This window comes from Cololabis saira, chromosome 18 (assembly GCF_033807715.1).
Source record: "Cololabis saira isolate AMF1-May2022 chromosome 18, fColSai1.1, whole genome shotgun sequence".
Lineage (NCBI taxonomy): Eukaryota > Metazoa > Chordata > Actinopteri > Beloniformes > Belonidae > Cololabis > Cololabis saira.
Genome location: NC_084604.1, coordinates 21761905 through 21785449, shown reverse-complemented (window position 1 = coordinate 21785449; position 23545 = coordinate 21761905). Strand labels below are relative to the sequence as shown.

The 23545-nt window shown below is 39.7% G+C and overlaps 1 protein-coding gene across 2 annotated transcripts; it reads left to right on the top strand.

Moving 5' to 3' along the window:
• The first annotated feature begins 450 nt into the window (after positions 1-450).
• Positions 451-20707, top strand: lin28b (lin-28 homolog B (C. elegans)). 2 transcript variants are annotated; one of them, XM_061707073.1, is made up of 4 exons: positions 451-665; positions 1419-1600; positions 11832-12019; positions 14676-20707. In XM_061707073.1, the coding sequence occupies exons 1-4, from the start codon at positions 656-658 to the stop codon at positions 14986-14988; spliced, it is 693 nt and encodes a 230-aa protein (XP_061563057.1). In that variant the 5' UTR covers positions 451-655; the 3' UTR covers positions 14989-20707. The 2 variants fall into 2 exon arrangements, with proteins under 2 accessions (XP_061563057.1, XP_061563058.1); XM_061707074.1 differs by having other exon boundaries at positions 474-581.
• Positions 20708-23545: the final 2838 nt, after the last annotated feature.

Genomic DNA, 23545 nt, shown 5'->3' with positions numbered 1-23545 from the left:
GGATTCATTAAAACATAATTTAATCCCATCCAATCATTTGATCTAATCTCAGTACATAATAGCCTTATGTGGCTACACCAGCCCCTTATCATACACAACCTCCACACAAACGCGGCATATCGCGCTGCCTTTTCACCCTCCTAAAAAAAAACAAAAAAAACAACAAGCCATCATTCCTACAGTACTCGTTTTTATTTCATCTGACTTATTTCCTCTCCCTTTCTCTGTGATCAAACTCGGGCGGATGTTGCCGAACGACGGTGCAAGTTTCGGCTCCCTTCTTCTCTGCAGAAATTAGTGGCAAGAAAGCATGTAATTGACAGAGTCACGTGTTCTCACTACGGGAACGGGCACAGCCAGCACGAGAGCGAATGAGAGCGAAGGAGGGAGCGAGGAAGGGAGGAGGAGGAGGAGGAGGAGGAGGAGGAGGAGGGGGGACGAACAGTACAGAGGTGGTGTGAGTGAGGAAGGGATTGAGGAGAAGAGAGAAAAGACATGACAAAAATACCAAAAGGCAGAAAGCACGCCGTACCATGCGAGCGGAACTGGTGAGCGATGGGATCGAGGATGTCGGATTAATGGTGACTACCGCAGCCCGTTTTCGCAGAGGACGCTTTTCTATTGCAACTTGGGCGCAGAGGGTCCGCGGGGAAACATGGCCGAAGGTTATTCAGAAATTATTTTCTATTTCCCACCCCCCTCTTTTTTTTTCTTCTTTTTCTCCCCCCCACCCCCTCCCCTCCCCTCCTCTCCTGCTAGTTTTTCTCCTCTCACCGCTCACGCAGGAAGGGAGGGGAGGCAAGGTGCGACGTGATTATTCTTCCAATCCTCACAAAAAAAAAAAAAAAAAAACAATAACAAAAAAAAAACAAGCCAAAAAAGAAAAAACAACAACAAAAACCGCGTCTGAGCGTGTTTTCCTACGCAGAGATACGCAGCATTGTTGCGGTATAGATGCCATCCGGCCCCATAGTGCAGCTCGGGGAGCCGTGCGTACACCTGCCCGGCTCCTGCAGCTCCTGCAGCGGGACACGGGCCTGTGGATGCAGGGTGGGGGCCAAGCCCTCCACAAGTTGCACAGAGCGAGCATGCCCGTGCACGAAGCAGAGAGCCATTTATCTGTCATGGAGTGACAACTTTTTTTTGCAGGAGCTAGGGGGAAAGGTCTCAGCACCATGCGCCCCTGGCCGTTGAAGTGATGTTGAAAATTTCTACCGGCAGTGAACTTCACACTGCAAGTGGAGGGGATTCCCCCACGTTTTCTTTTGAAGTCTTCTTTCTTTTTTTGTTTTTCTTCATTTTTTGTATTTAAACCACCAGAGCCCGTGGAAGTTTAGGGACTCCTGTAGTATTGTGTGTGCTTTCTGCGACGTGCGTGTTCCTAAGTGTCGCTGCTTGTGTGGGGCCCCTTGTTGCAGGAGGTGGCGGAGAAGACCCCGCCAGGTCGGCGGAGCAGGAGGACCGGACCCGAGCCCAGCAGATCCTGTCGGGATCGGGCTTTTGCAAGTGGTTCAACGTCCGAATGGGCTTCGGATTCATCTCAATGACCAACAGCGAAGGGGGCCCCGTGGACCCCCCCCTGGATGTTTTCGTCCACCAAGTAAGTTGAGTTAAACATCTGCTCCCGCGGCGGCCTCGTTAAGACGCGTGGAGACAGGCGACAAGTGATCGATTACTTTCATTTCCTCCGACAACCAAATTTCAAAGTGTTACTTCAGATCCCTTCCTGATGCCCCCCTCTTTTTCTTTCCTCTTTTCAAATCGTCAGCCGGTTGTTATAATGTATCATCCGGATGTTTTGCATTTCCCAACATGTTACTGTGCAATCACACGTTGTCCACGGGCTGAGGAGGGAGAAGGAAAAAAAAAAAAAAAAAAAAAATCAGTTTCCTCTCTGGGCCACATGCGATCAGCTCTCCCCTCCCTGCTCGCCCCTGCGAAGGGAAGGGGAGAAATGTGTGTGCTTAGTTCTGACATGGTTAGTTTCACACTTTGGTCCGAGTGGACAGCAGAGATTTCCCCCCTCGCAACCATCCAGCGAGAACACCGTCGTCTATGAACTTTGAACGCTCGGATTTGTGCAGTTTATTGAAACAAAACATCCCCTTTTTTGCTTTGACGAGACGCGCTGTGGATTTATTGTTCACGCAGTTTTTCATTTCTGAGGCCTTGTTGTTTTTTTTGTTTTTTTTTCCTCAGTCCGTTGGAAAAAAACACTAAGCATGGAGGTCCCCCCCCCCTCTCTCTCTCTCTCTCTCTCTCTCTCTCTCTCTCTCTCTCTCTCTCTCTCTCTCTCTCTCTCTCTCATTTTAGCCCCTTTCTTCCCCGTTAAATCGCCCCTTTTTACGGTCCTGGAGTGGCTTTTAAAAACTCCAGCAGTAACGAGAGAAGATGAGGAGGGCCATTTCCCCCATTTCATCTGACACCACGTCTTGTCTTTATTGTGGCCTCAGAGGGTGGTGTGCTGCACTGATGGGAAATGGGGGAATGTAGTGGAGGTGACATGTTGGCAAGGATGGAAAAGACACGTGAGCTCAGTGGCTATTACCATGTGGCGTGTTAAGAGTGGGGAGATACATACACAGTGGACCAAAAGGAGTTAAAATCACATTTACAGAACCTAAACTCCAATTTGTATTTTTTTGTAAGTTGGATGTCAGTCTAAAAATAGAAAGTGGTCTGGTCTTGTTTCTTTTTTCCTGCCTGTTCTGTGTCTCAACCACTGGGACAGCTTGCTGTGATGTAATTGGGCCTTAAATGCTTTTTTTTTTTTAAGCACACATTTGCAGCTATAATAAAATTCTCCGTATTAATCTTTTGGTTAAATCATATTTCAAACTAACTTCATGTGATGTGTTTATAACATGTTATTTATATCTTAATCCATTGGTGCAATTCATGTATTAGTTTTAAACATAAATAAATCTGAAAAACTAAGCTACTTTATAAAAATTCTCCTGTAATCTTGTTAATTAAAGACGAATCTTGTGAAATGAGGAGCGTTAAAAGTACACGGTGATGCTTGCTCATTATAATCATTTAGTCAGAGATGAGATGCATATTAATTAACACCAGAACAGGTTCTGTCTTTGCTGTCATACTGTTGAAACATTATCATGACTATATTTATCCAAGCAGCAAGTGATGTTATAGCTAATTGGTTTATGGCTGATTTGTACTGATTTTAGATGCATTGATTAGATGTAAACGTATTTATTGAGTATTTATTATCATTGCTATTCATTGTTTTTAAAGTTATGATATACTTTTGGCTAAGGAAAGTAGCAACTAGAAGTCTCTGGTAAATGTGGAGGACTTAAATGTAAATATTATCCCCTTCTTAAAATACCACAGGTTAAGTTATTGTCACTCTTTGTGTGTGAATACAGTGTTAAGATGCTGCTGAGGCTGGGGAAAGTGCGTCACTACAGTTTTTTTTCATATACTTGTACTATGCACCACCATTAACTGACCACATCCATTCTGGTACACCAGGATCCCGTCTTCCCCGCTGGCCAGATATGTTTTAGATGTGGCTCAGGCCAGCAAGAGCACAGGCAGGTCTGCGAGACAGCCTTCAGAGCTGAGGAGGAGTCAAATAAACACTGTCTGTATCAGCATCCTGTAACCAGCAGGACGCCGCAGGCTGGTGTGATGTTGTTGCTTTTAGAGTTTAAGTAATGCACCGTTTTCATGGAAGCTCGATGTATAAAATTGAATTGCATATTGACCAAATCATTCAAATGGATTGACAATGTAGGTGGTGTGTGCATGCTGCAGTTTTATCCTTTCTTGCCTTCTTGACTACATGCTACACACTTAGATAAATGTTTCAGTTATAATCAAACATTTGTTTTCCGAGAAAAAAAATGTAATAGTCACCATAAAGGTCATAGTCGCTGCTTATAAAAGTTACACACCTCAAAACTGTGATAGTATCTGAGATTGGTGCAATGCTTGCTATGTGAGACTTTTTTTTTTCACAGAGCAACATAGCATTCACATTTTTATTCAGTCCACAATGCTTTAAGCCTTTTTGACGGGAATTGTCCAGAGAAAAGTTGTTGTGGGTCGTGCTACATCTGCATCTGAAATTATTCAAAGTGCAGCAATAGATGTATTTTTCACATGCCATAAAAATGCAAATTTTCCCCTTGAATTTAACAACCATACAATGAATCATGTGTTTACGTTTGTGCATTTTCATCCCAGTGTGTCTGGGTTCCATGTTTACATGAATACAGCTGTCATTTAGCACAAAGAGAAGACGATACGCATTCAGAAGCAAATCCTCATGTTGAATGTGAGACGGCCCATTTCTTTGCACGGGTTCACATTCATTCTCATTAAGTCAGCCACTCATTTTCTCTGGCTGCTCCTCCTCCTCTGCCTCCTCTGCCAGCAGCCCAAAGCTATTTGGATGATGTTTCCAGGTGCAGAGGAAATGTTCAGATTTGGGCAAATTGAATTATAACCTGTCAGTTAATGTTCTGTGCTGCTAAAGCATCTCAAATAAATCCTGGAAACGGGAATGTTTTTGTTTGGATAGAAATATTTCAGATCAGGGGCATCCTAACAAAAAGGTTGCTCACAAAGCAGATTGTTATCGTATAAGAAGAGATATTAACTTTACATAAAGATTTGGATGTTTTCAGCATTTGCAGCTGAAGGTTTGCTTTCAGTGAATCTGAAGAATGAAAGAATCTGTGGAAGAATTCCCACTTATTCCTTCAAAACACTGAGCCTATATCCACAAGAGAAAGGGGTGAGAGCGATGGAGAGGGGAAGAGAGTGTTAGAGGACAGGGGGACATGTGAGAGAGAGAGAGAGGGAGAGAGAGAGAGGAGGAGTTTCCTCAGGAGAGGGAAAGAGGAGGGTTGTGGGAAAAATACGTGTGGGTGAGGGGTGGATGTACCGGGCTGGGGAGGGAGAGGGTGCTAGTGGTGGTCGAAGAGGAAAAAACAAGAGTGAGAGGTTGGAAAAAGACGAGTAAGTGGAGGAGCGGGAAGTAAGAAAGGGAGGGTGAAGTGGCTGTATATATATGTGATAGGGTCCCCACCCGATCACGAGTTCTCCTCCCGGGAAGCCTCCTCATCACTGCTTAAGTCCGATCCCTTCCTTTAGGAAGATGAGGGAGTAACGTAGCATCTTCACTTCTTGATACAATACATCTCTGCTCCCAATCATCTGTCCGTCGGCCCCCATTCTGCCCCCGGCTGAGTTTGTCTGTGTGTGTTTTAGTTCCTACTGTTACATACGCTGATGTTATTTGTGGCGGTGATGTGGGGGGATGCTTGCCCTTTGTCAGCAATCAATTTGAAATGTTTAACATTTTACTGCTGTTATTCATCGGGAACCCGGAGAGCGTGCTCAATTTACGGAGCCTTTAAGTGTGTGTGTGTGTGTGTGTGTGTGTGTTCTTACTCTCCGCTCTTTACCACAAAGTTGTTGAATCTACATGTGAGCCGTTGTAAGATGGTTTAGGTTTCAAGTGTGTGCATGCGTGCACGCTCGAAAGAGTGTGTGTTTTGTGTAGTGAGGTTAAAGTGGGCCCCTAGTGAGATTAACCTCTGGTCTGTGTCACCGTTTGGCATGCAGGCCCCACCCAACTCTGCCTCCAGATAGCCAGTATCAGGCTTTGTCTCCTGCAGACACACTACTCCATGCATACACACACACACACACACACACACACACACACACACACACACACACACACACACACACACACACACACACACACACACACACACACTAGCGCCCAACCACCCTTCTCTTCTGTACATCAAAAAGAGCAAAAGAAGAAGAAAGACCGGTCATGTGACTGCCTTTCAAGGAGCAGGCCACATACTATGGCCACATACAGCGGAGATGATTGGTAATTGGAATGGAGGCAGAGGAAAAAGCAGGGCAGGGCTCCAGAAACGCTACTGAGACATAAAGAGAGCAGTTAGCTGGTCATACGGGGAGAAGGTCATGTTTTTGGGATGTTTAAACATCCTACATTTACTGATCTAATGCATTAGTAGTGGTAGTTATAAAAATAATGATGATAATAATAATAATAATAATAAATAATAATAATAATAATAATGACAATAATAATACTAATGACAATATTTAAGATAATGTTAATAAAATACCAGACAGAGAATTTCAGCAGTGATTTCTATTTGATATTTTTTGTTGACATGTTTTATTATCTTATTTAATATTTAATCTCCTAAATCCTGGTGCTTTTTTTTTTTGTTGCTTTGGGCCCCCGTTAAGAAATTAATTTTTATGACATAGACAGCGAAACGTGTGATGTGCAGATATGTGTACGCCAGGTCTTAGGAGGTTGAGACAAATTTGAGCAAAACTGAATCGAATAACACATTATTTTTTTCATTACCAGTTGGAATATTTTCATTTTTTTTAGTCTTAAAAAAGTCAAAAAAGGATTAAAACGTCATAGACTGAGTATGTCTTCTTATTGCATTTTATCGTCATTAATTACATGTCCTAAACAACAAATAAATCCTCCAATTTCAGAAGTAGACATTTGTTTTACAAGTCGATCAAACAATCTGGATATGAAGTTAAAGAACAAATTGTTTGATCTCACAAAAGTAAATATCTTTTCTTTTATTTAAGATTTTATTCATAAGTCGGTAATAGTTTTTAAAATGTGAACAATTTTGACGAGGACAAATTCCTATTATAGTTATTTTTTGTAAAGAAAAGAATTGTCAAAAAGCTTCAATAGGGCCAAATAAAATGTTGATAACTAAATATTAGATGTACTGTTATAAAGAAACTGCCTGAAGTTACTTTATCCACTTTGGGTCATATTTATCTCTATCCTCTATAGTATTTCCCTTTTGGTTTAGTTTTATATTGAAAAAAATCGTTGCTACAAAGTTATTTGTGTCTCATGTTAAAAAAAGAAAAGAAAAGAAAAAAACGGAAACTAAAAGCTGCTGCTTCCCGTGTGCTTCTGTAAGCACATCGAACTGGGAAAAGAGATTGTTAAATAATCAGTTTAATACAGAACATGTGCAGTAATTACATGATAAAGAACCAATTTAGTGTTCTAAAAAGAATTAATCCAATCGCATGGAGATTAAAATAAAAATGCGACACATGCCTAAAGACATTAATTGAATTTGATCTTTTTTTTAATTTAAATTCAAAGACATTTATTTATATAGTGGATAAAAAATGCTTGGGAACGGTGAGATGTGGGTCTGTTTTGCAAAGGTGCCGGTTGTTGTGGCTGTGTTTTATCACCAGCCACCTCACCGAGCTTCATTTCCCCCCTCGTGCTGATAAACGTAGTAAGATGATCTAGTGCTTCCTCCCCCAGATCAAATATTTGCCTCAGTCATAATCAGGGGTGTTGGATGTTGTTAATTTGAGGCAGGGGAAACTTGAAGGCTTTTAAGTGTTTGATGGGGGTTGGGCAGGGTTCAAGGGTCGGGGCCACTAATGACAGCGTGTTGGGGAGAGCTGGTGTGTCAGCGTCATGAGGGTGACGCTGTTGGTGGTTTTCACTGCAGTGTGTGTGTTTTCCCTCCTTTTCTCACCTTTCCCACTCCTTTCCCATCTTCCTCCCACATTGGTTCATAAACGTCATGTTGAGCTATGTCCATCTTTGTCCACTTAGCATTTCCTGTGTATAAAAAGCTATTGAATGGCTCCCAACCACATGCTGAACGCCACCTCTCTCGCACTCATCTCCACGAGGTCCCTATCCTTCTAATTCAGTGTGCAGCACTTTGCGAGCCCCCTCTGATTCAAAGCATCCCATAATTAGCCTTTCCATAGCCGGTGGTCACCGCGGAGAGAGGCTGTTCTTGGACGGTGGTCTCCTCTTTCTGCTTCCCCATCCCCTCACATTACAGCTTCCTGTATTGATTGCTGGGGCTGGTGATGACGAGGGCCGTCTGATGAAAAGGAGGACTATTTCTATCCCGGATGTCGGAGTCTATATTGATCACTGTCTCCTTCCCACACACACACACGCACACACACACGTGTAAAACTGCAGAAAGATATTTATTCCTGGCATGGAAGCTTGGAAACATAATCAAACCGACTCAAGGTTTATTGGTGTCATGTTTCATGTTGTTTTTTTTATTTTTATGATGACAGTAGCAGCTGGTAGCCTGAGTTTGGGTTAAGTGTTGTTGAGTGCCAGTGTGGTCTTCCAGGAAGGCGGTGGGTGGTGCTAGAAGGGTTGTACCACCAACCCCAGGATGTCTCCTGCTGACCTATGGGGTTCCTGATCAAATGGGGATTTTGTTCCTGGTCCACCAACCCCCCCCAACCCTCCCCACCAGCCCCCGTACGCTAAGTCAGTCCCACATTTTGTGTTCTCCCTCCGTCTCTCATGTTCTCCTTGGCGTTCCCTCTCCCCAGCCGTGCCCTTTCCTGAACTCTTTGCGTAAACTGAAACCGGTCCAAACACCCGTCAGGTCACTTGAGAGGAGCGGACTCAGGTTACAAGTTCTGAGTTGTGATTTCTTTTTTTTTTTTTTCTTCTTCTTTTTCTGGCCCACTCAGTCAAACATTTCTGTAAATGTTCATGCTGCACTTCTTGAAATAAGCGTTGAGCTTGAGCTGTTGCAAACGCGTGCTTCAGAGCTCATCTGAGACACGAGCAGGCTGTGATGCCACTTCCTATATAGAGGAGATTTCTGTGTATCTGCGCTTTCCTGCATTACTGCAGAACAAAAGGGGTTGTGTGGTTTTCTTGCTGGTGCATTGTGGGAATTGAGGGCTTTGGAGAGGGGGTAGAGTGCTGAGACAAGCCACTCAACTTTGACCTGGAGAGACGAGCTGTTTGTGGAATGAAGACAGGAGAGGAAGAGGAAATAGTCGGGCACAGCTATTCATCATTATTCAAAATGCATTCTGTTTTGAAAGGATGGACACTTTTTTGTGCTTATTACCAATTTCTGCTGAAAGAATGCCTTTCAGTCATTGGAACGGTTTGATTATGGTAATAATTAAATCAATTGGCATTTTCATTTGATTGACTGGGGCTCAGAGTGCTTTTAGTTGGTTATTAAAAATGACAAAGTCAGTTTGGTGTCTGCTTGTCCTAGCGAGTTAATGATTATTGGACCTTTTAGAATTTGTTGTTTTTGCAGCCCAACCACTTAAGATCAATTATCTATTGCATAAAGCTACAGGCTCGGTTTGTGTCTCCTCCTCCTTCTGTTTGCATCTGTGGTGCAAAATCATTCCTCTCTCTCATTTCCATTCCCTGATCCTCGTCCGTTCCTTAAAGCCAAATCCGATAACCGAACACCCAAAATGGACGAGTCCTCCACCAGCAATCAGCTCCATGCAAAGCGACCTTGACTGCAACAGCAGGGCCAGAATTGAACAGGATATCAGGGGATGTGAATGTGGAAATGTGGAATGTGGAAAAACGGGTACGAAATTACTAACATTGAATATTTAAAACCACTGCATTAAAATCCTTATTAATTATGGAAATGTAATCGTAGGGGGAAATTAGGGAGAAAAGGCACGGTTGCGTACAGATTTCAGCAGGGACTAAACTGAAAATGTATCTTTTTTATTAAGCTTATTGAATTAAAAAAGAAATGGACGAATTCTATCCCTTCTTGTGGTTACAAGATACTTTAGAGATTTCACACACGTGAAATCTCTGAAGTGTCTTCAGTTAACAGTGAGTTAGGTCAAAACTTGAAGTTATACTCATCTATTTAAGTCACATTCAGACAAAACAAAATTGAATATTGTAATTGTTTAAAACAATAAATGAAAATAAGACGTTCAAGTCTTTATATTTGTATTTTTCCATCTCTTATGCATATTTCATGGCCTTTTCAGTCTTTTCAGTTTATAAATAATAAAAAATCCAAATCTATTTTTTATGGATTTGACTGAAGTGTTTATTCAAAACAAACCTAAAATATTGATTTAATGTAAGTTTGATATATATATATATATATATATATATATATATATATATATTTTATAAATGTATTTTTTACATTGAATTAGGTTTGATAATAAGATTTCCTCATGAAACTGTTTTTTTCAGTCTTATTCCTAATAAAGGAAATAATACAGGAAACCTAAAGCAAAAGTCATTGCGCTGTGGTTGTCATCTAGATTTCCATTAGAGTGCAGCGAGTTCAAACACTATTCTTAGTTTGTAATTAATACTCTGTGTCTCTTTTCAGTGTTGTATACATTCCTTCTCTTGACTCTTACATTTATTGATGTCTACAAAGCTCCTATAGAGCCCCTTTGGCTTCCTGTAAGTGCAGTGGATTCAGGAAAAAGCCGCGCTGAGCACATTTTGTCTCCTTCCTCTACAATTTAACATTTGATCTGCATGGATCACTTTTTCTTTTTTTGTCCTCTGTCTCCTACACATCTGTCTCTGCGGCAGGCATTGCTTTCATAGAATGCCCGTGTGTTATTTCCAGATCTAGATGTATGGCAGGTTGTAGGTTTGCTCTGCACACCGCATGCTTGTGTGGGCGTGTTTACCTCCGCAAAGATCTGCAGGGTTCGCCACGATTCTCGAAGGTCATTGCTACAGTGGCTATCAGCCTCCGTTCTGTTGCATCATCAAGCCATAAATCGTTGTGTGCTAACTAAATCTTTAAATCTGATCACGTACATCCGTGTTTCTGGTTTTTTTTTTTTGAATCACTGTCCCTGAGATTAGCCCTTCTGTCCTTCCCCCTATCGCCACAATTAATGCATTTGCCAAAATAGAGACTCGTGCGTTCACATTTCACTCTCTTATATCAAAACTGAAACAGGGGAAGTGATTTCTAAGTCGAACGTGTGATTTTATTTTATTATCTTTTATGTATTATTTGAATATTTTATTTATTTTCTCCCAAACCATCTGGCAATACCCCTCCCCCCCTCCTTAGACATTCACTCAGGACCCCCTTGGGGGTCCCGAACCCCAGGTTGAGAGTCGTTGATGTAGATAAGATGAATGGTGGATGTGTTGAAAGAAAATAATTGCATGGCTGTAACACTCCTTTCTTTTGGCCCAGCGGAGGGAATAGGAAGTGGTGTCTCTGCAGACGTAGATAAAGGGGGGGGTGTACCAAGGACACTGCGTGATAAGTTCCTCTGTGCACAAACTGTCATGGCGGTTTGTGAAAACCACATCCACATCTCTGAAAGAAAGTTGTTTCTCCGAGTGCATCGTGTGACGAGGGTGTTGCGTTTTCTGCCTGCGAGACCCCGTAGTAAACTGCAGAGTGTTAATAAGTGTTAATGTGTTCTGTGAAAGTTATTTGGGTTTGAAAAGTGTTGATTGAGGGGCTTTTTGTTCACAAATCTGCTCGCTGTGGCGACTGCTCAATATTTATGTGTTTAATGAACCCTGATGGGTGTGGACGTGAATAACACCGATGCTACGAGTTTTAAGCTGCTTAAAAAGACAGTTAAACTAAGGCATTAAACTGAATCTGGAAATTAAAAAGGACTATCCTTTTCACTTCTTCACTACATTTACGTACTGATACCACTGTATATGAAATCTATTTACGACCTCTTTTCAACTTTTCCAAAATTATTCAAGAATATGTCTAAAATAATCAAAACGACTCAGATTTACGCTTTCTCACTTCCTGTGTTATAAAGCAGGTGTAACTTAATGCTTTTACTTTCAATTCAGAGCCTATTTTAATTGACATAATCTCTCATGTCAGTCCTCCTTGTAGGGTGTAACAAAATGCACGTTAGCTCAAACAGAATCTTGTGTATTGCAGTGTGCTTTAAGCACCTGCCCCTTTTTAAATGGATAATAGCTTTTTTCTTTTTCTTTCTCCCAATAGAGCAAACTGGTGATGGAGGGTTTCCGCAGCTTAAAGGAGGGTGAGCAGGTGGAGTTCACCTATAAGAAGTCCTCTAAGGGCCTGGAATCCCTGCGGGTGACGGGGCCCGGCGGGGGGCCCTGTGCAGGCAGTGAGAGGAGACCTAAAGGGAAGGTCCCGTTCCAGAAACGTAAACCAAAGGGAGACCGGTGAGTATCCGAAAGATTTTTAAATGTAAAAATAGCGAGAGAGAGAAAAAAATGGTAAAACATGGATTGTTTAAATAATTGAATGGACTGCTAGGGTCAATCATACTATTTGAAAAGAAGGGCCGTGCTGTAGTGAAGGGAACGTGTGGTATATCTATACCTCACAGCAATGAGCTATTTCTGAGTGGGCTGAAATTATAGATTTAATCTATCCAATTGCCTGAGTAGATGCTTGTTGCCATGGTTATTGTGCACCATAATACGAAACTGAATAGAGCACTTTGCCTGCCATTGGTGCTTTTTTTAAATCAATTTGCCAGCTTTTGCATTAAAGACAGTATTAGCACCAGGGTAGGTTGAACTTATATGCATCTCAATGCTGCAGCAGCTCAATCAATTGTTTTGTCCTCAGTGAAACCCTGAAGGGTGCTTTTTGCTAAAAACTGTCAGAGGCAGCCATATGGAGCTCCTTGAAAACACCTGGTGGTTAAAGCAGAGCAGGCTGTGTTCTCTGTCCTGAAAGAGAATGTCGTCATTAAATGTGCATCAAAAACGACCAGGTACAGCTGTGTGAATGCTGTTGTAAGAATGCTTCACGTTATACATTTACATGAGAAAGTCCAGCTCTGCCACTCTTTGTTTCTGCAGCACACCTGCTGCAGATGCAGTCGAGCTGCACCAACCACAGTATTGCTTTTTTTGTTGCTGTTGTTGTTGGTTTTTTTGAAAAAACAAAAGGATTTGAAAGGGTGAAAGCAAAACTGAGAGGAGGCTTCCTCATTGTTTTACCCGGATAAATAATTCAGTTTGTTTGTGATAATGGATCCAGTGCAGGGTCAAGTGTCTAACTTCTACCAAGGTGGCAGCAAGGGGGTATTACATTCGGAGATGGCAGGTAGATGGCTCTGACGTCATGTGTCTTTGTGCCAGTGCTCGCTGCCTGCAGCTTCTCTGGCAGTGATGCTGCACTGCCCCCTGCTGGCCACTCGTGGTGAAACCCACCAGCGCTGCTGCTCCTCGGACCACCACTCAACCCTCGTTCAATTTAAGATTACGGTTCTTCTAAATGATAAATATATATGTATGGTAACTAGAGACAGTAAAAATGAGAAGAGTGTATTTTCCCCCAAATATATCAATGGGAAGTATATCTTCTTGATTAATCAAGATATTTTGAATAACCATATTGTTTTGCCAGACAATCCCAAACCAAATAAAACATCTTCACAAGAAGTTAGTCCAAATCAAAACCAAAAATTACATGTGTTATAAAGAAACATTTCTTTCTGATTTAGCACATTTTATTGACGAAATGTTTCCAGGTGGTGATCCATCAACAGCATCTTTGGTAACATACCATTCAATGAATTAAATGAGTTATCAGATTATTCATGTTTATATTTCTCAAGACAATAAAACTGTCTTTCAAAAATATGGTATGTTATTGTAATTGTCGAAGTAGTCATTAATGTGACAATTTACAGTACAAGACTTCAGTGCAAAATTATTTGAAGTCTTTGTCAAATGTTTTTTGGCATAACTCAAATAAATTAGATAATATTTTTGATTGCATGATGTTCTTTATTTCTTCAACTTGAAATATTTTTAAATGATCACACTACAGGAGTATCTAACTCTTAAAGGCTTTTATTTTCCATAAATGCGTTTTTAAATGTAATCAACACATGTGAAAATGATTAATACATAAATACAATGATTTAAATAATTAAAAAAAATATAAATAAATGTATGAAAAGATTTTTAAAAAAAATCACAAATCCATCCAAATTGTTTTCTAATTAATTTTACAGATTTTAGTCATTTGATTCTGTTGACTGGTGTTTCTTTATTATGATCTATAAGGAAAAAAACTATACAAAAACACAACTAAGACATATTTTTGATTTATAAGAAGCATGACATTCAGCCCTATAATTGTACTTGTGTTTATATTTGGATGATTATTTTATAGGGTTTAAAGGACAAATGTTACATGGAGATAACTGAGCCTATTTCAATAGGAACAATTTTCTTCTTCAGATCTAGTAAATTTATCAGTGATTATCAATAAACTGATGATGGATCATGCTGATGGGCTTCACCTTCAAATACTCCTGTATTCGCAGTGCTTATATTATTAGATAAATACTTACATTTAATTTATCATCACTTAGTAAACATGCAGATTCAGCCAAATGATTTTGGAGAAAGTCATAATCAAGTGAAAGATTCATCATTTCCTGTCACAACTACATTAGAAAAAAACATATTAAGGAGAGAGAGAAAAAAGACATTTTGCAAAAACAGAAGCTGGCTTTGTGACAGACTGCAATCTTCCTCTTTCATTGCTGCTGTTTCAGCACTTGTGCTTCCTGTCAAATGTAATAACGTGCGGTGGTGAATTGCAGTTGGAGCACACATGCCGAGTCTACTCCCGATGTTTTATGGGGGTATTAGGTTTTTTTTCCTCTGTGGCTTTTGAGAGGAATTGTGTGCTGATTATCTTTGAAATAATGTGCAGCTGTAAATTGTTTTTCCTCTTTTTCCCGAGGAAGAAAACGGTGACGGGCTGTAGATTTTATTGTGTTTGTCTTGTTTGTGTTTTCACCATCATATGCATCCTTTCTTCTGCCCTTGTCTCCTTGGGTTTCTGCAGCTGTTATAACTGTGGAGGACTGGATCACCATGCCAAGGAGTGTGGCCTGCCCCCCCAGCCAAAGAAATGCCACTACTGCCAGAGCATCACGCACATGGTGGCCCAGTGTCCCCACAAGGCGCTGGCGCCTGCCACAGGCTCTCAGGACCAACATGCGTCTACCTCGGCTTGCAGCCCGGGGACCGGGCCCTACCTCTGTCTCCCAGAGGAGGAGGAGCGCTCCGGCTCATCTCCCCTGGACGGCTCCTCCTCCTCCCCCGAGGAGCCCCACCTACCACGCGGCTCTCGGACCCAGAGATGGAGGAAATCCTGAAAAATAGTCCAGAGAGGTGGCCACTTTCACAGCTTAACCTCTGACACTTGCGTCTCCCCTCAATCAAGGTTACCTGAAGCCCCCGATAATCTACCTCACACCTGTGGAAAAAAAAAAAGAAAAAAAAAAGGGAGGTCTTTATTTCTTTACTTTGATTCTGTTATTTTTCTAACCAGCGCAGCTATGGCAACGATCAGCGGGGTACGGACATGTGTGAATGTCTGTGACTGACTCGCAGTCATCTAGTGCAGCTATGGCAACCACCGCTGGAATGGTGACTGCAGGGAATGACTGCTTCTTGTTTCCGTGCAGCTGGACGGTGAAACAACAAGGTTTGACGACTGTTGTCTCTGTTTGTTCCCCCTGGACTTAAGTGGTGGCCATTCTGAATGCCTTTTTTCTCTAATCATGTCACAGATTTAAAGCCACAAATTTATAACCTGTAGGTGTAATCATTCTGGAAAGTCATGATTGAGTATTCGTACCGTACACTCATTTTAAGAAGGATTAGAGGAAGACTCTTAAGGGCTTGAGGCTCTCTAAGTGATAATCCAGACCCATAGGTCTGTTGGCTTGGCTTCTGAAAATCTTTAGGGAAACTTAATGAATTCCAAAGGGATTTTTTTTAAATAAGCCAGCGAGCTTCTAGAATATGTTGACTATAATTTTGAAACACTCAATACTTATCTCTTAGAAGACGAAGACTGGACCAACTGATTGTCGCAGAGCAAGCACAGTGTGATACTGACAGAAAATGACAACGCGGGTGTTGCACTTGCTCTGAATAAAATCAAAACCGTCAGACCTGAGCACCTCTCCTTCAGATCCGAGTAACTGCTATTAACTTTCCTCTTGTCATAGATAGACACATCTTATATAAAACGCCATATAATCCATCTAGATCATAGCTTAGATTCGAAGCAATGAACTGATCATTAGAACTCCATTTTGGTTGTTGCATAATTAGTTTAAAATAGCAATTAATATATATGTACATTTGCAAGATATAATTAAAATTCTATTAACTTTAAGTAATGCATATGCATATATATATATATATATATATATATATATATATATATATATATATATATATATATATATATATATATATATATATATATGGAATTAGCTCTGACATAGGTGCATAGCCCTGTGTATGTGCATGGGATTTGCTTTTATTGGTGTGAAAATTCTCCCTCTCAACAACATCAACATCAATTTGACAGAAAACCACAATATCATTATAGCTGCTTTACTTATGTAATACCTCACTAGTTCTTCCTTTGGGAAGGGAATGTCAGGCTGTTTGCTTTCCTAGCTGTGTTTTAGTAGTTGAACCACGTTTCTTTTCCATCTGTGCCTCCCATTTCAGTCAGCACCAACTAGGTGATGCGCTCTCTCTCTTCTTTGGGAGGAGATGCCATCGCTGCTGCGGCTGCTGCTGCTGCTTCAGACGCGACGAAAAAGGATAGAGGGAGAGCAGTATATGGAGTGTGTTGCTCTTTAGTATAACTTGAATCCCAAGCATGGCTTTAGTGGCACTTATTTGTGACCTAACAACTCGTCTCTGACCATACTGAATGTGAAAAGAGCTTATCCGAAGTCGACTCCTCACAAAGTTCACGTTGGGTCGTTTTGGAGTTGTTTCTTGATGTTCTGACAAATCAAATAATTTTGTATGATCATATCAAACTAGCTTGTATGTTTTGTTTTCTTAAAAAAAATCTCTAAAGAGACAACCAACTTGGCTTTCGGTATATTAATATGTCAAAGAGTTTGGCTTTTATTTCCTGAAGGCATATTAAGTTTAGACTTACTGAAGTGCTTGCTATTTTTGCTCTTTCAGAATAAGAGGCACTTATTGCTGAAAGTGCAATCAAACTTTTTTTTGGGGGGGAAATAAGTTACAGCCTTTTGAATGTGTGTGTGCGTTAAAAATCAAATCTCAACAATGCAGCATGACAGAAGAAACACATGAATGACCAAACTGCAAAAGGAGCACAACCCATGCTCAAATATCTATGGAAACATCTTTTTGTATAATGTATTTTTTACATTTTTACTCACAGTTCCTCTCAGGATGATGAACTATTCTCAGGGAATTAACCAAAAAAACAACAACAAAAAACAAAGTGTACGTTATTCTTTTGGGAATCATCCACTTACTGACTGAACCAACTCTGTTAAGCAATGGTCTAGAGCTGTATGTAATCCATTCATGTACTGATATTAGCAACTACCTCTTGAGTTTTACATAGCTGTATGTGTCTGTCTTTTTTTTTTTCTTCATTGAGCTGTATTATTAACTTTAGGTCTGTATTATACAGAGGTATTTTGTGAGATGTTTCTTAGTGTTGCCACATAATTACTGGTCTTCCTTCCTGGATTTTACACCGATGTAATGAGTTACTTTTTTTTCTTTTTTTTTAAGTTTACAGCAAAATCCTACCTCATATGCGCAATTCCTCCTCCCAGGTCCTCTTTGTGCTCCGCATAGTTCATCATGGATGAAATCACTTGTCACACGTTGAAACAACAGTTTCAATACAAACAGCAGCTGCTTGTCAGTTGTTGATTGCAATCAAAATCTTATTTGTTTTATTTTGTACTCAAGTTTTCACTACATCTCACACCCGAGGTGAATCTCTTTCTGCCTGCTGCACACAGACTGTAAACACTTATTCCTTCGTTGCACACAGCCAGTGAGTTTACCTCAGTTTGTTGGGCGAGCTATAGACACGTTAGCAGTTAAATATTTAATGGTCCTGTTAACACGTTCTGAAACAGTACACTGACTTTTTTCTCATAACAATTTTTGTAACCACTTGATATGATTTTCCTACGATGAAGAAGAATAGGTTTGCACTCGAGGAAGGTGTGCCTATCTCTTTCTGTCTGACTGAGCTGTTACCAAATAGATTATGTATTTCTTTCTATTTTGGCTCAAAGATGCCTTTTGTCAGTCATTGCAACAGAAGTTGCTTGCCCCTGAGATAAAGCCCCTTCTTGGTGCAAACTGCATTTGTAGTTTAGAGAGACATTAACAGAATCAGTATATTTTGTGCATAGCTGACACGAAGATGCGAAATCGATAAAGAATAGTGTTATTATCAGTACTCTCAAAAAAACTAACTCAAGAGATAAAACTTTGCATATGACTGCAGTATTACAGTTCACACTTGAAGGAGAGGATAACTACATATGGAACAAAAACAATTACAGTACAAATGCAGTTATTAACCACCATTATTACAGATTTATTAGCTTTTTAATTACTTCCAATCAAGATGCCTAGAAACTAAGATTGTGTATTATTCAGTACTTGAAAATTCTAAGACACCCTTTAATACAACGAATCAAAATGTTATAAATAGTTATCAAGGCAGAGTGTAGTCGAACAAATTAGTTTTAATTTGAATCCTTCAAACATGAGGCAAAGGTCTCCCATTCACTAGGGGAAAAACACTTTGATGATCCGAAATGCACCAGTTGTTTCTCAGCAGAAAGTAAACTTTAGCAGAAATGTACAACATAGGGAATGAAAAAAAGATCTTAGTAAGAAAATAATTGACACTGTTTTAGAGCTAAAACTGAGGCATTCGTCTCTCCAACTGAGCCTTGCAGTGGTATTAAAACGTCATCAAAAAGGAAATATTTGTCTCCTGTGTTGCATAACACAACCCAGAGAAAAATGTGTCACTTATATTATTTCATACTTAATAGACTTACTTATTTGGTTTTTATCATAATCTTTTAAAAGAAATGCCCTCTTTTTTTTATCCATAATAGATTCTGGGGAACTGTCAGAGCTGAAAGTTTAATTCAAATCATCTGGTTTACTTTACTTTTCTTTTTTGCCTCAGGTCAAAAATCTCTCCTGAAACTTGTAGAGTTCAGCTGATTAACAGTGGACACTAAGTCTCTCCAAATGTCCTCGGTGGAGAGAGTTTATACAACATTTTGGGAGTAAACTTATTTGCCCTCTGGTAAAAACTTGACTAACTGGATGGATGAGAAGATCAATCCTAAACTCACGTCTGCCCATTAAATGTGAGGCTGCAGTTAGAAGCTTCAGAAAACAGCATTCACAAGGTTGAATTATTTACATATGTATTGGAATCGGTATCAGAAAGAAAATATTGGTATCAGAACATCTGTAGTTACTCATCGATCAGGTTCTGTGGAAAGTCAGTGTAGTGGATTCCTAATTATGTTTGGCAGGTTGTTTTAAAAATATGTTCCACGTGTCCAGATGTTCAGTGGAAAAGAATTTGATTTTGTACTGACATTTTTACTAAGCCAGACTGTGAACGAGGCTAATAGAAACCTTTTCAGTAAATGTCCATCTAGACTGTTTGTAGGCTTCTTGCTAAATTCGGAGAGACCTGTATTTGCCTCACCTCATGAATACAATATGTTCTCAATGATTCAGGACAAATCCACATCACTAAGGCTGAGTCGGACCACCTTGTTTCCACCATGTTTACCTGAATGCTTTCAGCATTTTGAGATAATCTAGTTGTATTTTGAAGATGATCATGAGCCTTTTGACCTTTTGGCCTCCGTGCTGTGTCAGTCGTGATTATGTACAGAATACGCAAAACGACAACGTGCGTTAGAAAAGTTTGAATTTTCCAGACAACAAAATGAAACCATTACCACCTGAGTAAATTAGATATTCAATAGGGTAAATGATTTGTGTATTACATTCACAGAACAAAAGATAAAAAGCTAGATTCCCTTGAACAAAGACTCAATAGCCTTTGGAGACAGAAGGAATGTACTACCCATGATCATAGACGAGGAAACCTCAGCGGTCAGTCTTACTTTCTCGTGTTGTTGTTTAGAGGACGACTGCAGACAGACTAGAGCTCACATACCTCAACTACAGCCTCTGACAGCTGTTCTGTGCTTTGCCTTGATTGAAGAAACAATGTGCTGTAGAGGACGATCATTTATAATGTTCTTTTTTTTTAACTGAGCTGTATCATTTCAGATTCAGAAGTGTTTATGTACATGAAGATGTACTGTGACATTGAACCTCATGGGACCTAGAATTCCAACCAAGTGCAGATACTTTTTTGTTGTCATTAAAAACCTCACATTTGTTCATATATGTATTCTTTTGTTTTAACTCTGTGGCCTGAGAGGGCTTTCTGTGTTGTTGTTTTTTTTTAGTAGAGCCAAGCACTGATTGCTTTTGAATGGTAAATGTTTTTCTTTGTGCATATCACTCATTATTTTACCCTTGATAAAAATGTACTGCCTTTTTTAATTTTTATTTCTGTGAACCTGAAATGGATTTTTAGATACATTTTAAATATTTCACTTGATTGGAAAATAAACCTATTATATTGGGATTGAAGCATGTGTACTTCCTGATGGATACTTGAAATGATTTAAGACTTGGGTGAAGACACATTTTTCCAGAAAAGTTTTGAAAGTTTTCTAAAAGTTGGATAGTTTGAACAGTAATGTAACAGTCACATATGCAGTGTGCGAATGACAGCTGTCTCAGTGTGAAACTGCTGTTGTTCTCTTACAAGAAATGACTAGCAAACTTCTGCTTTAAAGAGTAACTCTCTTGTTATTGTGAAGATTTTGACTTTTCTTCGTCATAAAGTTAACATAAAATGAACGTAATTGACCTTATTGTGTGTCTAATCTCCCCTCTTTTTAAAATGAGATTAAAATCTGCTTGGTGCAGAAGATGGACTGATTATGGATCGATTTGACCAAAAACGTGACATCGTGTGTGTGTGTGTGTGTGTGTGTGTGTGTGTGTGTGTGTGTGTGTGTGTGTGTGTGTGTGTGTGTGTGTGTGTGTGTGTGTGTGTGTGTGTGTGTGTGTGTGTGTGTGTGTGTGTGTGTGTGTGTGTGTGTGTGTGTGTGTGTGTGTGTGTGTGTGTGTGTGTGTGTGTGTGTGTGTGTCCCGCTTCTGCTACATTGACATCTTACAACAGTCCACCAAGTGAGCAAAAGATTATAAAAAATGCAATTAAGGCAGTATTTTCAATTCCACAGTCATTTTACTTTCACTTAAAGTAGCTTTTCATTGTAGCTAAAAGTAGTTTAAGTTCAGTAATATAACTAATAAATAAATAAATACAGTATGTTATTAATGTGATGTTTGACCCAAGCGCCAACATTCAAACGTGTTAACCCTAATGCGACAATAAGATAAGTTGCAGTTCATTGACTGTCCACTGGGGGCTGCCTCCAAAAGTGGGTCAATCTTCACTGACCCTTCATGCTACATTGTCTTACTTTGCTACATAAATTAGTTAGATTTCACATCCATGACAAATGTACAGAAGATTTTTTTTTCATATATACATCAGGTAAAAACTATATGAAGCAATAAATGGCTGGTTAAGTCAGAGGCTAGCTTTCATCACTCGCTTATCACTTTTACCAAGAAACTTGGCTGAGCAGGTGACGGCTTGTGCTATCCCATCGTCGTCATTTCTGATTTCATCGCCAAAACAACATTTGAAACAGGATATTCCACTGCAAACATTTGCCTGCAATGCCCCAGCTCCTCCTCATTGTGGCACAGCTGAGGGAGCTGGGAGCGCTGGGTAAATTTGATTGAATGCAAGATGCCAGTACCAGCTGGGACCTCGGGTCTGTTTGCTCCATCCATCTGCGAGACGGCGCTGCACAGTACGAGGAAAAAGAGGCTTCAAAACCACCACCGTAGGAAAACCTATGGGCCATCCTAATCAGAGCATAGATTATGATTCCACCATGAACACCTGCTGTTTTATAGTATTGACAATATTCTAAAAAAGGATTTATGAGAGTGTTGTTACGTTAGAAATCTAGGAACCCATTACCCACCGAGACCCTTCAACGTGCAAACTTTCTTACATCTTGTTGTATCTTAGAGGAATTTCAACAAAGTGCTGTGTCTTTCATTTACCCACATTTAATTTTGTTTTGAGAAGTTTTTGAATGTGCCTGTGCGTAAGACCAAGATAGAATGTTTTGATGAACATGATGTCTTGTGAGAGCACAGCAAACACTTGTACTGACATGCTTTTATAGGTTTCAAATCTTTTTGTATCAAAGGAAAATTTCTCAAATTTGAATGATCAGGGTCATTTTATTACCACATTGATTAGACCTCACAGGGCTTAAATCAAATGGCTATTCTTTACCTCTGGAAAAGATTTGATGGGTAGCAAATATGAGGGAAAAAACATATTTTTAAAGCCTGGCAGAGATTAAAGAATAAGAAGTTACACATATCTTGACTACTATATACTACATTTAATGTTTTAAACAATTTTTGAAAGAAAAATGAAAATGTTTGTAAAAAAAAATTGCTAGTGGCAGAGACAATTACTAATGACATAAGAATACAAATAGTCACTCTGATGAATTGTAGGGAATTAAATAAGAAAAAATAAAAGCCGGTCCAAGGAGTTGAAGTTTTATTAGGCTGTCTAAAACATACTGCTCTTATGAAGTGAGCACACAGATGATTTTGATCATTTTTGGAGGATTGTGAAGGCCATGGTGAATCAAGCTTATACCTCCTGATGTAGTAGCTTAACATGCAACCCCTCGATGCTCAGTTCTGTGGTAAAGGAAAAAAAAAAAAGAAAGCAATTTTCTTCTGATGACTTTTTCACGGATTTCATTTATGTACAAGGTAACTAATTGCTGCACTGTCATCAAACTTGTTTCTTAAAACACAGGGACATTTTAGTGGTTGTAAGGAGGCAAAAGAAAAATGATATTTCAAACATGCTGTTAACAAGTGATAATCGTGATTTAGTAAATGATTCGGTACAAGCACAGCATCAATGAAAGGCTTTGTTGAGCAAAGGTGGACAGAGGACCTCTACTTTGTAAACAGACTGAAAAAGTAATGTTTTTCAAAGTGAGATTTGAAGGGTTTTGCAGATGAGCCTTGCTATTTAAGGAATTGAGAAGAAGTGCTGAAGTTGTTTTTCTGTTTATTTAATTGAACCATTGGACATAAATGTATGCCATTTGTTACATTAATGATCCTTAAGCTAATTAACTGCTGCAGCTCCCCCCATTCCAAAGGCAATCTCACACACTCAGAGCCAGAAATCTCAGGGCAGACAGGATATTTGCCTATAATCAATACTTACACGGTTCATTACCTTTTAGTAGATTTTGTTAGTTTAAATTTAAAACCACTAATAACAAACATCAGCCCTTGATGAACCGATAAGGAGTGCAGACCTCTGTAAAAAAAAACACTTCTGAGTGTTAACAAAATGCCAAGAGGGAAAGCCATAAGTGGTAATCTTAGAGAAGCAATTGTTGCTACTGATAGATCTGGAAAAAGGTTTTAAAATAAGACAAGACTATAAAAGCAACAATTTGGAGTTTGGTGTTTGATAATAAAAAAGATTTTTTTCAGAGTAAAAAACATTCATACAGGTTTTCCCACAACTAAAAGTGACAATACATTTTCCCGAAGATCAGACTGCAATCTTCAGAGATAAAAAAACAAAACAAAAAAATAAATACTGTATGTTCTGGACTATAAGCTGCACCTGCATATAAGCCG

Bases quoted from the DNA above. Each gene is read 5' to 3' on its own strand.
- lin28b (XM_061707073.1), top strand. The intron at 1,601-11,831 runs GTAAGTTGAGTT...TTCTCCCAATAG, and splicing joins TGGATGTTTTCGTCCACCAA to AGCAAACTGGTGATGGAGGG. The intron at 12,020-14,675 runs GTGAGTATCCGA...GGGTTTCTGCAG, and splicing joins CGTAAACCAAAGGGAGACCG to CTGTTATAACTGTGGAGGAC.